This window comes from Coptis chinensis, chromosome 7 (assembly GCF_015680905.1).
Source record: "Coptis chinensis isolate HL-2020 chromosome 7, ASM1568090v1, whole genome shotgun sequence".
NCBI lineage: Eukaryota > Viridiplantae > Streptophyta > Magnoliopsida > Ranunculales > Ranunculaceae > Coptis > Coptis chinensis.
In genome coordinates, this window is record NC_141462.1 from 16,868,004 (window position 1) to 16,882,905 (window position 14,902).

The window sequence follows — 14,902 nt, forward strand, 5'->3', positions numbered from 1 at the left end:
TTTGCAATTCTTTTGGTTTGATTATATGGTAATATTCTTGCCTTGAGTTGCATGCTAGTTTTTCTTAGCAGGAAAATCCCTAAGCTTAAACTTCTTTAATAACCTAGTCAACAAATTATACGTGTTTATTACTAAGATATTAATTGGTTGGACTAGAAGTAGTTTGTTATTAATTTTCTTTGTACATATGCAGATGTATGTAGATGGTCTAAAGAGACCTTAAGATAGTTAATATCAACCACACTCAAATCTTGGATAGTAATTATAATGTATTCAATGCATAATTGCTTACCTCTATTGAGTGTACGTGTTGTTAGACGATGGTTGTAATTGTACTGTTATAAAAATACATGTTAGATGAAGTAACTTATAGCTTATATCCAATATAGCAAATGTTAAAGTTGTGAAGTATGCTAGTTTTAGATATTAATCACCGTAGATTTACTTTGAACTTGATGATAGTTTATTGGTAAAATTTTCTAGTTGAAGACATTAATGGGTTGAATCATTGGATGTTGTGGTAGTACTTTAGGTATTGTTGATAGGGTATCCTATCTTGCTTGAGCTCATGTAAGGAGAAGAGGTGGAGTCCTTAGTTGTTTTGTATATTTAGTGGCTAGATTTGCTTAATATCGTATACATTTTGTTGTAAGGGGTACAATTAAAGTTTAATTTTCCTAAACCTATGATATGATATTAACCATGTTTGGCATGAATGCATTATTTAACATTAACATGAAGCTTAACCATGTCATATATTATTAAGTAATGAGCATCGTTATTTATGAGAAGAAACAATATGGAAAACGATCAATATCCTCCTAAACCTAATTTAGTCAAGGAAATGTAAGGTTATGGATTGTCTTCTTAGATAATATCCTCCAGTGACTATTTTAGACAAGGAGATGTAACGCTTGTGGATTGTCTTATTAGGCATTATCCTCCTATGACTATGAATAAATAGCCAAGGTGATGTACAAGTGTGTGGATTGTCTCTCTATGTAAGTTGGAATGTTGAATGATGAAAAGAAGAATGATAATGATATTATCTTGGGTAAAACCTTTTTCATCTAATTCTTCTATTCTTTAAAATTCATTTGAATCACTTGTGGATTTCCTTTCATATAGATAGTATGAACATAATATGACTATGTTTAATATGATCCATAATCATAGATTTGAGTAAAGTATATTCTTGTCATAAGAGTGCATATTATTGTTGTTATTTCTTTTAGTATTTGTAGCGGCATACTGTGTTTTGCATGTAAATTTTATTAGGTTGAGTAACCATTGAACTGTGGGGAGTTGTGACCCATATGCATGACACTGTTTTAGCAAAGTTTACCTCACAAGATAACTGGAAAAACACTGAACTACAAAGTATGGAAAGGTCTTGGGCCTATCCAAAAATGCTTCAAAATGTGTGTGTGTGTGTGTGGGGGTCTTGCCAAGACTTGCCAAGACTATTGTGAATGAATTTAAAAGAAATATTTTTTTGAGACCTAGAACTATCTAGTAGATGTTCATTGGTGAAACTCATAATAGTGATGTTTGTTTTAGTTGTCATGCGTGATAACAATCTTGTAGATACCACACTATTATTGAATATCTTATATGCTAATTTTATTTTGAGGATGTGCTTTATGTAAAATTGGCATAGAGTGGTTGGATGTTCATAATGAACTACATAAGAGGATCCCATAATTTATGAACAAAAAATTTGGAAGATTATCAGTGAGTATATCCACCATTCACGGTGATGATGTTTATATGTTTCTTGAAGAAGATTCATTAACCTATAATGAAGTTGTTTGTCTATGAGAAGTGTCCTTTTTGAAGGATACAACTCCTCTAAACTGGACTCTTGTTTTATTGGGGGATCTATAGGTTGAATTGGATCTTCAAGAGAAAACTAAAACGTGATAGTTATATTGCAAAATACAAGACTAATAATAATAGTTAAGGGGTTTCAATCAAAGACAAAATTTATATTACTTTGAAACCTTGCTCATATAACTAGAATTTCTTCTACAGAATTCTAAAGACTCTAGTTGAGTAGTTGTGCGAAACTACAATACCAAGTATTACCAGGTGATGAGTTTAAGGTATACAATTTAGTTAAATATTTGTATGAGTTGATTCAAACGCCTATAAATGGCATAAGCAATTCAACAACATATTGGTGTCATATGGATGTCAAAGTACTGTTGTTGATAAAAAATATGTACTTTCTTTAGAGTAAAACAAGACATATGTGTTAATCTCTGTTTGTTTAGATGATTTAATATCATGAGTGCTAGCATTAAGAATGTGTATGAGATAGAGAAATTCCTATTTGAAACACATAATAGACCATCATTGAAAACGATAGTTCATTATGTTGTTAAACTCATTTCTATAACTGCTATATTCAGTTGTTAAGATGTTGGACGTTTGAATATGGTTGAAGCCTTTAAACCTTAAACGTTAAACCCGAGGAAGGTATAAGGGAATTTTGGGCACTACAGAATTGAATGACTAGTGAATATAGGAATTAAAACTTATGTTGGTCTCATTATATTGTTATAGCACTTAGTAGAAATATTTTTCATTGAAAAGTATGGATATTATGATAGTAAGCATGTGTTAACACCTTTTGTGGCAAATATCTATCTTATGAAAAATAATCTCCTTGTGTTTTCTCATACTAAATATGTCAATATCATTAGTAGCCTATTGTACTTGATGGATAATGTATGTGAGACATGACATTGCCTACATTAATGGGCATCGAAATGATAACCCATTGTGTCCTTATAAGGAACTTTGATGTATATTGTCGATTATCCAAGTATTATAGCGAGCCATTGATTAGGATCGATATTTAGTAGATTTCCATCATTGTTGGAAGGGTAATATGTTATAAACCTGGATCCAGTAATGTTTATGTGTTTACCTTTGGTGGAAATTGAGTGTCTTGGATATCATCCAAGCTAATCGCCTTAGAAAAGGTATGTGATGATGCTGAGTGGGTTAGCAACCTCTTGGCAAATCTTTCCATTTGCTCTAAACAGCCTCCTGATGTGTATATGTTTTGCAACTGTCTCATTGCAATAGCTAAGACATGTTACCCTATGTGCAATGGGAAAAGAATACATGTAAGTTTGAGATATAACTTAATCAAGCAGCTGCTAGAGATTATGTTAGGTTGAACTTAATTTGGCCACATGTCTGACCGCACCACTTCTTTGGAGGCAAGTGGTTATACGTCGAGGGGGATGGGACTTATGCCCATATATAGGGTAACACTGACAGCAACCCTACCTATGTGATTGGAGATCCCATGAAGTAGGTTCAAAGGAAAAAACAAGTCGCTTCGTCGTCCTGCTGTACTATCGTCTTCTTTATTTATGAGACGTTCCACCCTATGGCGAGATGGTACTTAGTACACATTGTATAACTAAAATTGCAGTGAGTAAGGATAAGTTCTTTAACTCTTATTGGATTCCATATCTCATATTTTAATGAGGTGGTGTATTTAAACTGCAATGTACACCTGATGGAAATCCACCTACGTGAATGTAGAAATGGGTCGGTTCTTATGAGTATACGGGCAAGTACTCTAGAGCATTCATAGAATACAGGCAGCGCAAGGGCCAAAAAGCGCAACACTACCGCAGAACAGGCATATAATGAAAGAGCAGTGTGGGTGCATGTGATCTATTTTACTACAAGGGAATGTTGGTTCAAAGATTTTTTAATCCACCACTTTCACGTATTATAAAACATGTTACCCTATGACTGGTTTAAGCCCGTAAAGCACCAGTATCTTATGTATTATTTTTTCGATTCTCTCTGGCATTTCGTTAACCCATTTCTTTTGTAATATATATCATATTCTAAAATAGTGGGGGACTATTAATATTTTGAAATAGTGGGGGATTGTTGGAATCTCTTGTGTATTTCTAAATACTAGTGTGTGTGTGCAAAGTGGAGGAGATGAACAAAGGGTGTTCTCTCCACTTTAGTGCATAGTAGATAGTCTCACATTGGTTATCCACCACATTGGGTAGGGTTCGGGCTTGGGCTTACTGGCCTAAACTTGTTTTGCTTTTTTCTTGAGCAGCAAGTTTCGGTGTTCTATTAGGAGTTGGTCTCTCTTCCTTATCTGTTTAGGAGACCGACCTAACCTCTATAAATAGGACTATGAGTCCATAGAGAGAAAAGACTTCAACATATCAGAAATCCATCTCAAAGAAACAAAAACCATAACCTGCCCTATTCTTCTTCTCTTTTTCTTGTAGCCGAGAGAGTTATATTGTTGTTCTAGAGGGTAGTCTGTTCTAATGCAAAGTCAGACTGCTGTTAACCATTAAATCCTGTGAGGAAGACGTCACTGCTGTCTTTTTGCACCACTGGAAGGGGTGAAATCTTTCCTTAAGGATAGCCTAATCCGCACCTTGGTTGTTACCTGTTATTGCTGTCCTTGTCTACTGTTCCTTCTGTTCTACTTTAGTTGCTATGTTCATACAAATATTCTAACAATTTCATCAGCTGTTAACAATCTTTATAAGACCTGAAATATATAGAGGATTTGGAGGGAGCAGATGATAATACATTCTAGGAATTCTCCCAATCTAAAACTTGCAATAGGTTTAATCCTTTTTCTTATTTTTCTTTTCTGAGCAAATATTCTCTTCCTGATTTGTTTCTTTTAATAGCCTTAAAGGTCACAGGGTGAATTCCTTCTTCTTCTTTGGTTTTGAATGATGGCCTGGTAACAGTGTCAACTAAAAATTTGTCTTGTTATGCATTTTGATTTGTCTGACTACGGTTTTTCTATCTCTTTTAGTATTAGGCTAAGTCCAATAGTTTGGTGCGGCTTTGACACCAAACCACAAGAGTATAGTGTATATAGGTGGTAATGGAAGTGTTTATGGACCCAATGGTTTTTGGGGTAATTTGAAACAGTAACCCATCCTAGCCACCATTGGTAATGCGGGTGTGAAAAACAAAATTTTTTTTGCTGGCCGCCGCTTACAAATGCGTGTAGTGTTTTAGCATTAAATGCCCTACCTTTTTTGCCTTTTCTCCCCATTCTCTCTCTTTATCACCAAAAATATGTTGAAAATATAAAAGATTATGGATAAAAAGGTAATTGGACAAACTTAATTCTTTCAAAATAAAATTTTGTCAATACATTTTGTAGCCGCTTTTGATAGTGGCATGTGTGAAATGTTTTCTACGTGGCAGACCATATGCTATCTCGCTAAACTGGTGATATAGATATGTAAAATAATAACGATAGTGTTGGCAGGATAGTGTTTTGACCTACCATTAGATCTCAATTTTCCTCATATATGTTGGATAGCGCACCATTAGACTTAGCCTTACTGCATTACACAAAAGAAAACAAAAAAACTGAACTCAATTTTGTTAAAACCTTTCCCCACCGGTGGCTACTCTTACAAGAAATCCAATTGGGGTGTCTAAAATTGGTTAATAAATATAAAAAAGGATCCACAAGGTTTTTCCAATGATTCGAAAATCTCGTGGCATAAAAACCACGTTCTAATGTGACAAAGAAGGACGAAAAGAAAATGAAATAGCTTGTGAAATTAGAAAAATGTGAGAACAATGGATTTAGATTATTCTAAAAATCAAAACATCTTCAAATAAGATTGCCTCTAGATAACCTTGGGCAATACAAAAGTCCCTTAGCTCTTATGAACAAAGAGTGTCTTATAAGCTATTAAGCTGCCACAGAGAACAACCCTAAACTTCACAAAGGGCCATAAAAAATTGTGGATGTACGTGGAATTGAAAGATTGTGCCATCTTCGGCTCTTTGGTGAATTCAGGTGAACAATTACGTTGAGTATGAAAAGTTTTGACTCGCCACATACATATTTAATATTTATATAGTATTTTTTCATGAGATCAATCACTTTGGTTCTAGTTTTTTCCTTTCTACACTAAGCTCTCTAAATTTCTCCTTAAGCTTATTTTAGGATTTGACATTTTTAAAAGAAATAGAGGGCAATGCGCATTGTTTGAGTAAGGTACTTTATTGTATCCTGATTCTTCCGAGATTGCAATGGAGCTCCTAACTTATTTATAGTTTTGACTTTTGAGAACAACAAACATTTCTAGTGTTTAGCTTCTCTTATGTTTCTAGTGTCTAGATTGAAAAGTATAATACGGTATCTGAACTGAAATGGAAGATGCTTAATTAATCTATTCAAAGAGAAAGATAAAGAAAACAATGAACTATACACGAAATTAAATAATGGTGTATAAATTGTGTTTTTTTAACAAATTTGGATAACGAAGTTGGAACGTTGGCTTCTGTTTCAGTTTGGGACCATTTTTTTTGGACCACTTTTTCACTTTTTCTACTAAATTTGCTCAAAACGTGTTAAGCATTTTGCTCAAAACGTGTTAAGCATTTATTTTTCAAAAGATAAATTTGCGGTACAAGTGAGCTCTCGACTTGAGAAGCATGTAAGCAACTCACAAGTGAGCTCTCTTAGCATTCTTCTTCATTTCTAGTCCCTGGAAATTTTGTCAAGAATGAAAATGGAGAAAGCAAGACATGCGATGGAGTTAACCCAAGAAGAAACAGAAACGGTGTCTGGACTCAAAGTGAGTCAACATGAACCCGGATACGAAAAAAGTTTCTACGAAAAATTTGCTCTAAAAGGAATCCGAGTTGACCGAGTCGAACCTGGTTGTGTAGTTTGCAGCTTCAAAGTTCCTTCTAGACTCACTGTAAGACAAGCCCTCTCTTAAATGAGTCTTGTTTTTCCATTTGTATGGTTTTTAATAAATGTATGCGTTTATTGTTTATAATGTCAGATTAAGAATGCCCAAGTTGTTATTATTGTTCATTCATGATTTGTTTTCTGTTTTTATTGCTAAGTTGCCCATCAAGAGGAGGCAAGAAGTAATGAAATTCTTGATTCAAGTCAAGACTAGCTAAGTGTGCTTCTCTACAGAGACATGAGCCAAAGTAAGGCACGACAACCTATTAGCCAATCCTTCTATAGCCTTAGTGAGACTAAGAAAATACCAAGGTGGCTTTTCTATTCATGTAAGTATATGAGCTGCTACTAAAGAAACAGAAGTAGAAAATTGAGAATATAAATTGAATTAAAAAATAGTGAAAGTGAGGTACAGGACAGAGTAACAAACCACTTCGTAGATCTTGTTCTGTTTTGTCCCATCCCTGTAGCTTGACAACTTCGAAAGTTCGAATGCATCTCCCCTCTTTTGTTGGTTACATTTGTTTCAGTCATCTTCTTGCTTATAAGTGTAACAAACCAACTTTGGAAATGAAAAAATTACTTAAAAGGGAACATTAACAAGAAGCTAAACCTCCCTATTTTAATATGCTCATTTAAAATCAGTAACTGAATTTCTGACACTATATATCTTTAGCAAAAAAAAAAAAAATCGGACACACCTTTTGATCCAACAATCTGGTAAGACAGTAATGCTCCAATGTAGGTAAGTTGTTTAATGGATTAAAAAAAAGGATGACCAAGCTTCCTAGCCTTACCAAAATAAAAGTGCTTTAACTAGCTCCATTCTTTAAGCAAAACTGGTGAATGTGTTGAGTAACTGGCTCTATCACTAAGCAAAACAGATGAGTGTGCTAACTGGCTCTATCGTTAAGCAAAACCGATGAATGTGCAGCTGGCCTTTTCTTAATTACTATAATGTTTGGTACTATATATATTGATTTCTGAACCATTTGTGCAGAATACAGATGGAAATTTTTCTTCAGGTGCCATTGCAAATCTAATTGATGAGGTTGGAGGTGCTGTAGTTCATATCGAGGGTCTTCCAAGGAATGTTTCAGTGGACATGTCAATTTCCTTCCTGTCAACTGCCAAGATCTATGTAAGATAGACATTCCTTGACTCTTTTCATTTTCTTTCTTTTTCTTCAATAAGTTAATGATGTAATATATAGTGTCGGAACTCAAGAGCACCACCGGACATAGATGATGTGTTCCTTCTAGCAATATCATCTGAACTACACTATATGAAATGAATTATGACTAAGCTTTTTCCTTTTTCTATGGAAAATTTCGTAAGTAGGGCATGTAACATATACGTGTTCACACCAAAGACCAAAATATCGTATTCGAGTAATATATCGTGTACCCAAAAACCGAGATATATCGGATATATTGGTGGATATATATCATTTTATTGACCGGTCAAAATTTTGTTTTGTATGTCGATATATCAGAAATATCGTTGATTATATCATAAAATATCAAAAATATCATCGATTATATCATAAATATCGTTGATATATTAATAAAAATCGGTAAAAGATTAGTCAAAGTCAACAATTTATATCGGATATATAGTATATATCGGTCGATATATATATTATATCGGAAATTGTGATATATATCGGCAAAAGAAAGATTCAATATTCGGTGGGGATATATCGGTAATATTTCAGAAATCTCGGTGATATTTTGGGTCTTGGTTTACACTAACATTGCTCTTGGAATAGCAGGATGAGTTGGAGATAATATCAAGAGTTTTAGGGGGAAAAAGAGGCTACTTTGGAACTAGTGTTCTCCTTAGAAATAAAGCAACTGGGGATTTGATAGCAGAAGGTCGACATTCATTATTTGGTAAACAAGTTAGCAAAGTTAGCAAAATGTAATATTTATATTGGAGTTGATGTAAACCATAATCCATTGGTTGAGTTGTTTTACTTTATATATGAGAAGGAACTGTACAATTCCTTCTATTTCGTATTGGGAAAAATAGTAGAGAAGCCTTATTGAAACTTCTTGTATTTCCTGCTTATATGCATACATAGGTGCCGATTAGAAAGCTCAATACATAGGTGAGAATCAAAATATTTCACATGAAAAATATAAAAATCTCATAATTTTTGCACCCACTAGCACTAATGGATATTGGTGGACTCGAACCACCATATCTTAAGATGTAGTAGAGATCCACTAGCATTCTTAAGCGCTCTACCATTTGAGCTAAATTCCATAAAAAAAATAACACGCAGTACCAAAAATATTGCAAATAACGAAAATTATGTGTCGATATGTGAAGTTATCACCCTTAAGTTAACCAATTCTACTTCCAATTAACATTTTACCCGCATTCAATTTTACTTAAATTAAATATGTTACAAGGTAAATTAAACAAAGAATCTTGCTTTTGCAAATTAACAGAACAAACGCCTGCAACAATTCTCTATAAAATGTGATAGAGAAAGAGATGCTTTGAAGGACACCAGACACTTTGAAGAAGGCAAAATAGTACCTCACAAGAAACTTGATGAAAACTTTTTTCGAGCTCAGATTTAAATGAGTCCGTATAAATGAATCATGGATCAAAGATGTTACCATTGTGACCATTACTAGGGTAAGATAGTGGTGCACATAAACATATTTTTATCTCCAAAACACCCAAGTTTTAAACCAATCATCTCTTTCAAGCAATTGGGTTTCCCTTCAATAATAATATCAGGTACTAAACATGCCAAAAACCCATCAGGTACTAAACATGCCAAAAACCTGACAAACTTGTTTCGACATATATGAGAAACACTGGAATCAATCAACCATACAAATCAAGCATGAATAATCATACCCAAATTGACTAAATCATAAATCTACGCACTATAGAAAACAAACAACATAAAACTTTTGCAAATTCAAGAGGGATCGATTTAAAGTTTGCCAAGAAAAACACTATATTTATGCAAAATTCAACATGAATTTCACCATTCAATGCTAAAAAAAATAGAGAGTATTGGAAATTAACCCCAATTTTCATGCTGCATCTAGGATTTCTTATAACTTTTAATTGCAACAATAACTTGGAGAAGTAATAGGCTCAAAATCAACAAATACAATAATTTGTATCTTCAATTTCACATTTAAAACTGATAGAGAGAGATTTCTTACCCGTTACTCGTCGCAACAATCATGGACGAACGCAAACGAAAGTAGGGTGCATGGTTCTTCGTGGGGAAAACTCATGGAGAAAGTTGAAGATGTTGAATTTAGAATTGTTGGTTTGGATTTGGAGAAATTGGAGAGAGAAAACCCTTCGTAAGAGGTGTTTAGATATATTTCAGTGTTTTGATTTAAACGTGATCTGACGGTTTGAGTTCGCCTGTAAGATGGTTGTTTCGTTTTTGCATGTCTACCTAGCCAAACCGATATATATATATTTATTTATTTATATATTTATATATATATTATATTATATTATATATATATATATATATATATATATATATATATTTGATTGGTAAGCCTGTTTTAAATGAGATCAGGAACTCTTTGATGCTGGCGGGTTTGATCCCCAGACATTTGGTATCATCACTCAAAGGTTTTACCAACTTTGCTAGTCGGCACCTGCTTTACTTGATATTGGAGTTGATAAAAACCTCCCTCCCCATTGTTTGACGTCGACTTTTTGTTAGGTCAAATTTTTATTTTTCAATTGTATTCTCTTCCATTTGGGGTGAGGTTTTCACCATATGCATTGCATCTACTTCTAATTCTCATGTTCCATCTCAAAGGCTTTTATTGCTTCCTCAACTTACTAATTAACAAAAACCTAAATTTGAATTAAAAAATGCAAGTGTGAATCAAAATAACAAAATAGAAGTAAATGACACTTACAATATCATTTTCATTATAGCTACTTGGAGGGGAGACTTGAATCTTAGAAAGAATAGTATGAAACTTATAGATAATGGATTGAACGTTAACCCACCGGTTTTTCATTCCATTGAAGTTGCATTTGGTCATCCTTCTTAAATTTGCATGAAATACATTTAAAATTATATTCCAAAATTTGTTTGCATTTTGCTCATTTCCCATTACACCATCTTGACCAACTTGTAACTAAGCATTGGTGAGAGCAACATCTTCTTTCATTGTCTATAAAGTCTCTAAATTTAGATCTTTGTTATTCACTAGTTATTATAGTTTAGTTGAGAAAATTGAAGAATGGAGAGTAGAGAATTTGTGAGAGTAACCTATTTATAGTTTTGACATCAACAAACATTTCTATTGTTTAGCTTCCTACATGTCTACTTGACTATTTGTGAGTATGATTACTTGATTAGATTGAAGATGCTTAATCCATACCAAAAAGAGAAATATAAATTTGCGGGACTTTAAAATGCACGTGTAGTCAAAAGTCGGAATACTGCATACCTCTCACTAAAAACTAGGGGTGGAACTTGGGTCAGGTTAGCCCAAGCCCGATGGGCTAAAACCCGACTTTTGTTGGTCTTGGGCTTGCATTTTAGATCCGTGGTCTAGGCTCGGTCTTGTAAAGTGAAAGCCCGACTTGGTTTTGGGCTGGGCTCAGGTTATATACATTCCTTCTTTCTATTATACACTTTCCTTCGATAGATTTATTCTTATCAAAATTAAAATTGAGAATATCCTAGGATTATGGAATCAAATCAATCAATCACGTTACTTTCCCTCTCAATTAATCAAATCCCCTTGATTTCGTCAAAAGATTGCAACTTCTTCGGTGCTATTTGCGTATATAATTGTGAAAAAAAGGTGTCGAGTTCTTTGTAATTGAATCATTCTTCTCTTTTTACTGTATTTTTCGTTTTTGTCTTATTGTTTGTTCAATTCTTCACAATATTTTGCTAAGTATGAAACCAAAAGAAATATTTTGTCTTATTGTTTGTTTATTTGTACCTTGCAGGATAAACATTCTCAATGACGGAAAATAATAAAACCGATAACAACAAAGAAATTGTTGTTGATGTGATTGATGTTAAGCATGAGGACGAAGCAAAGAAACGTAAAAAGCCTTACAAAGGAACTTCTGATGTTTGGGAGCACTACAAGAAAGTGTTGAAGCCTGATGGATCATCTTGTGGGAAAGGTCTAGGGGTTGTTAATTCACAAGGAACTAGCACCTTATGGAGGCATACAAATAGCTGTAAGTTGAATCCCAATCGTTCAAGTAAGGATAAAAAACAACATGTTTTGTCATTCTCTAATAGTGATGGTGAAACTAATCTTTCTAGTTGGAAATTTGATCAAGAAGCATGTGTAGATAGCCTTGCTCGCATGATTATGATTGATGAGGTTACCGTTAAATTTTGTTGAGCATCAAGGCTTTAGACACTTTTGCAACCTTATGCAACCTAGGTTCAAAGACGTGTCTCAGCTCTACTATTAGGAAAGCTTGCGAGATTGTATCCGAAAGTGAGAAACAAAAGTTGAGAAAGATGTTTGTAGAAACTGATCAGCGAGTATGCATTACCACTGACATGTGGACATCCATCCAGAATCTTGGATATATGTGCATCACTGCACATTATATTGACAAGGACTGGAAATTACATAAAAAAATTATCAATTTTCGAGTTGTTCCAATTCCACATAAGGGTGAGTATATTGGGAATGCTATTGAGTTATGTCTTTTATCTTAGGGAATCGATAAGTTAAACACAATTACTGTGGATAACTGTAGTTCAAATGATGTAGCTGTCCAATCATTAAAGAGGAAGTTCATTAAAAAAAATGGTTTGTTATTGAATGGTGAATTTTTTCATATCCGTTGTTGTGCTCATATCTTGAATCCGATTGTCAAAGATGGTGTTTATGAAGTTCGTGATGAGGTGCAGCGAATTCGCAGTTGTGTTAAGTTTGTGAAGAGTTCACCCTCACGTTTGCAGAGATTTAACCAATGTGTTGAGCATGAAATTTTTTCCAGCAACAGGTCAGTGTGTATGGATGTCCCAATCAGGTGGAATTCAACATTCTTCATGTTACAATCTGCTTTGGAGTTTCAAAAGGCGTTTGATCGCTTAGAAGAGCAAGATCCACAGTTTCAAACTAAAATTGGGAATGAGATGCCAACTGATGATGACTGGGAGACAGCGAGCCATTTATGCAAGTTCTTAGAAGTGTTTTACAAGGTAACAAAACGCTTGTCAGGGTATAGGTATGTAACTTCTAATGCATACTTTCATGAGGTGTTTGCCATTGAAGGACTTTTAGATGAGTGGTCAAAAAGTGAAACTGTTTCTTTTTCTAACATGGCTGAAAAAATGAAGTTGAAGTTTAACAAATATTGGGGTAATATTGATAAGATTAATATGCTTTTAATGGTTGCTATTGTTTTGGACCCTTGTTACAAGTTGGAATATGTGAGGTTTTGCTTTTTGAAAATTCATGATGAGACTACAGTTAAAGACAAGATTGACAAGGTGAAAGCTGTCATAGTTCGTCTTTACAAACAATATCGTTCTTCTGTTTTGCTTTCTAATTACTCTGTTGATGAAAACAAGTCTCAAGACAAATGTAGTGATAGTGGTTCTAAATTTACATTTGGGAAAGCAGCAAATGTGAAGAAAGCTTATAGGCAATTCTTGCAAGAACATCAAGGCACTTTGAACAAATCAAAACTAGAACGTTACCTTGGTGAGGAAGCTGAAAGTGATGATGAGAATTTTGATATATTGAACTGGTGGAAGCTAAATCAATCCAAATACCGAGTTCTTTCTCATATGGCGCGGGATATATTGGTCATTCCAATGTCAACAATAACTTCGGAGTCAGCTTTTAGTACCAGAGGTCGCATACTTGACCGTTTTCGTAGTAAACTGAAACCTGGATTTGTTGAAAGCTTAGTTTGTGGGCAAGATTGGTTTCGCGTTTTTTCACCACTTGAAGAGGATGAAGATTTCGATGAAGAGGAGGAAGGTATGTACAACTTTACTTTATAATATCATATAATAATTTTAGTCCATACATAATTCTTGCCTTCTAATATCTTTACATTTTACATTTTCCAGTTGAAATTATCGAAGGCAACCATGCCGGTTGAGTTGATCTTTATAGTTGTTTCAGTAGGAATGGTTCAGCTTAGTCTACCTTGTTAGATAATTGGATTATTTAATTCAAGAGTAAGTTATTGTGATACTCATCCTTTTAGTTGTTAACCATGTCTAATTGTATTTTTCTGGAATATTTTCAGGTACTTAGCGATGGAATGTATGTGGATGGTTCATTGACTATAAGAATAAAAGCTAGGCATTGATCTGTTGCTGCATACATCATCTCAATAAAATAAGATGTTCGGGATGAACTTTAGAGATTTGTATTTTTATTTACATTGAATAATCTCAATTTATGTAACTCCAAAAGAGTAAATGTTATTAAATCCTCATTATGAGGAACTTAATCAATTTGATGTAGTTGTTTTATTTAACTTTTCCATAATGGTTTTGTCATTTTGCTCCCTAGTTATATGTTTTGCTTTGGCTGTTTAAGGCTACATGTGAGCTGCTGTTCCTTTAATCATAACTAGATTTTTGGACCCGTTCAACAAACGGGGACCATTTTTATATGATTTTTTTTCCATTTTATTATTATGTATAAAAAATATTACTTTAAAACTATATTAAAATGTGGGTTGTATACAAATGTGTACTTAAGTCATAAGCCCATTTGGTAATGTGTATCTGAACTAAATTGATGCATACAATCCAATTTTATCGCTTAGGCCCATAGTGCACTTCTTAGGGCTATATTGCACCTTAGACATAGCCTATAATAAAGTTTGTTAACTCATTTAATTGTGGTTGAGTTTTTTTTTTTTTTTTTTAAATGTGTCCTTGGTCTGAGTATTATTTATTAAGAACTTTTTATTGATATATAAACTTGTACTTATTGAATCGTTAAGTTGTGATGGAAGAAGAATCAAAGAATTGGAACGATAAAACTTGTATTAACCGAACTATTATTTATCTGCTACTATTTATCAACGTTTGTGGAATTTTTAGTTAAAATATTACAAACATGTATGCAACTTTGCATAATGTTGTTTGAATATGCTGCAACATTGTTTGAACAAAGCGTTAGAGTGTATTTTGTA

General features: G+C 33.7%; 2 protein-coding genes across 2 annotated transcripts; both read left to right on the forward strand.

Moving 5' to 3' along the window:
- The first annotated feature begins 6,442 nt into the window (after window positions 1-6,442).
- Window positions 6,443-8,795, forward strand: LOC147486307 (uncharacterized). The gene is made up of 3 exons (XM_086572999.1): window positions 6,443-6,749; window positions 7,743-7,883; window positions 8,517-8,795. The coding sequence occupies exons 1-3, from the start codon at window positions 6,552-6,554 to the stop codon at window positions 8,667-8,669; spliced, it is 492 nt and encodes a 163-aa protein (XP_086429125.1). The 5' UTR covers window positions 6,443-6,551; the 3' UTR covers window positions 8,670-8,795.
- A 3,467-nt stretch (window positions 8,796-12,262) lies between these two features.
- On the forward strand, window positions 12,263-14,231 carry LOC147486308 (zinc finger BED domain-containing protein RICESLEEPER 2-like). Its single transcript, XM_086572911.1, has 2 exons — window positions 12,263-13,728; window positions 13,821-14,231. Exons 1-2 carry the CDS (start codon window positions 12,753-12,755, stop codon window positions 13,850-13,852), a joined length of 1,008 nt encoding a protein of 335 aa, XP_086429037.1. The 5' UTR covers window positions 12,263-12,752; the 3' UTR covers window positions 13,853-14,231.
- Window positions 14,232-14,902: the final 671 nt, after the last annotated feature.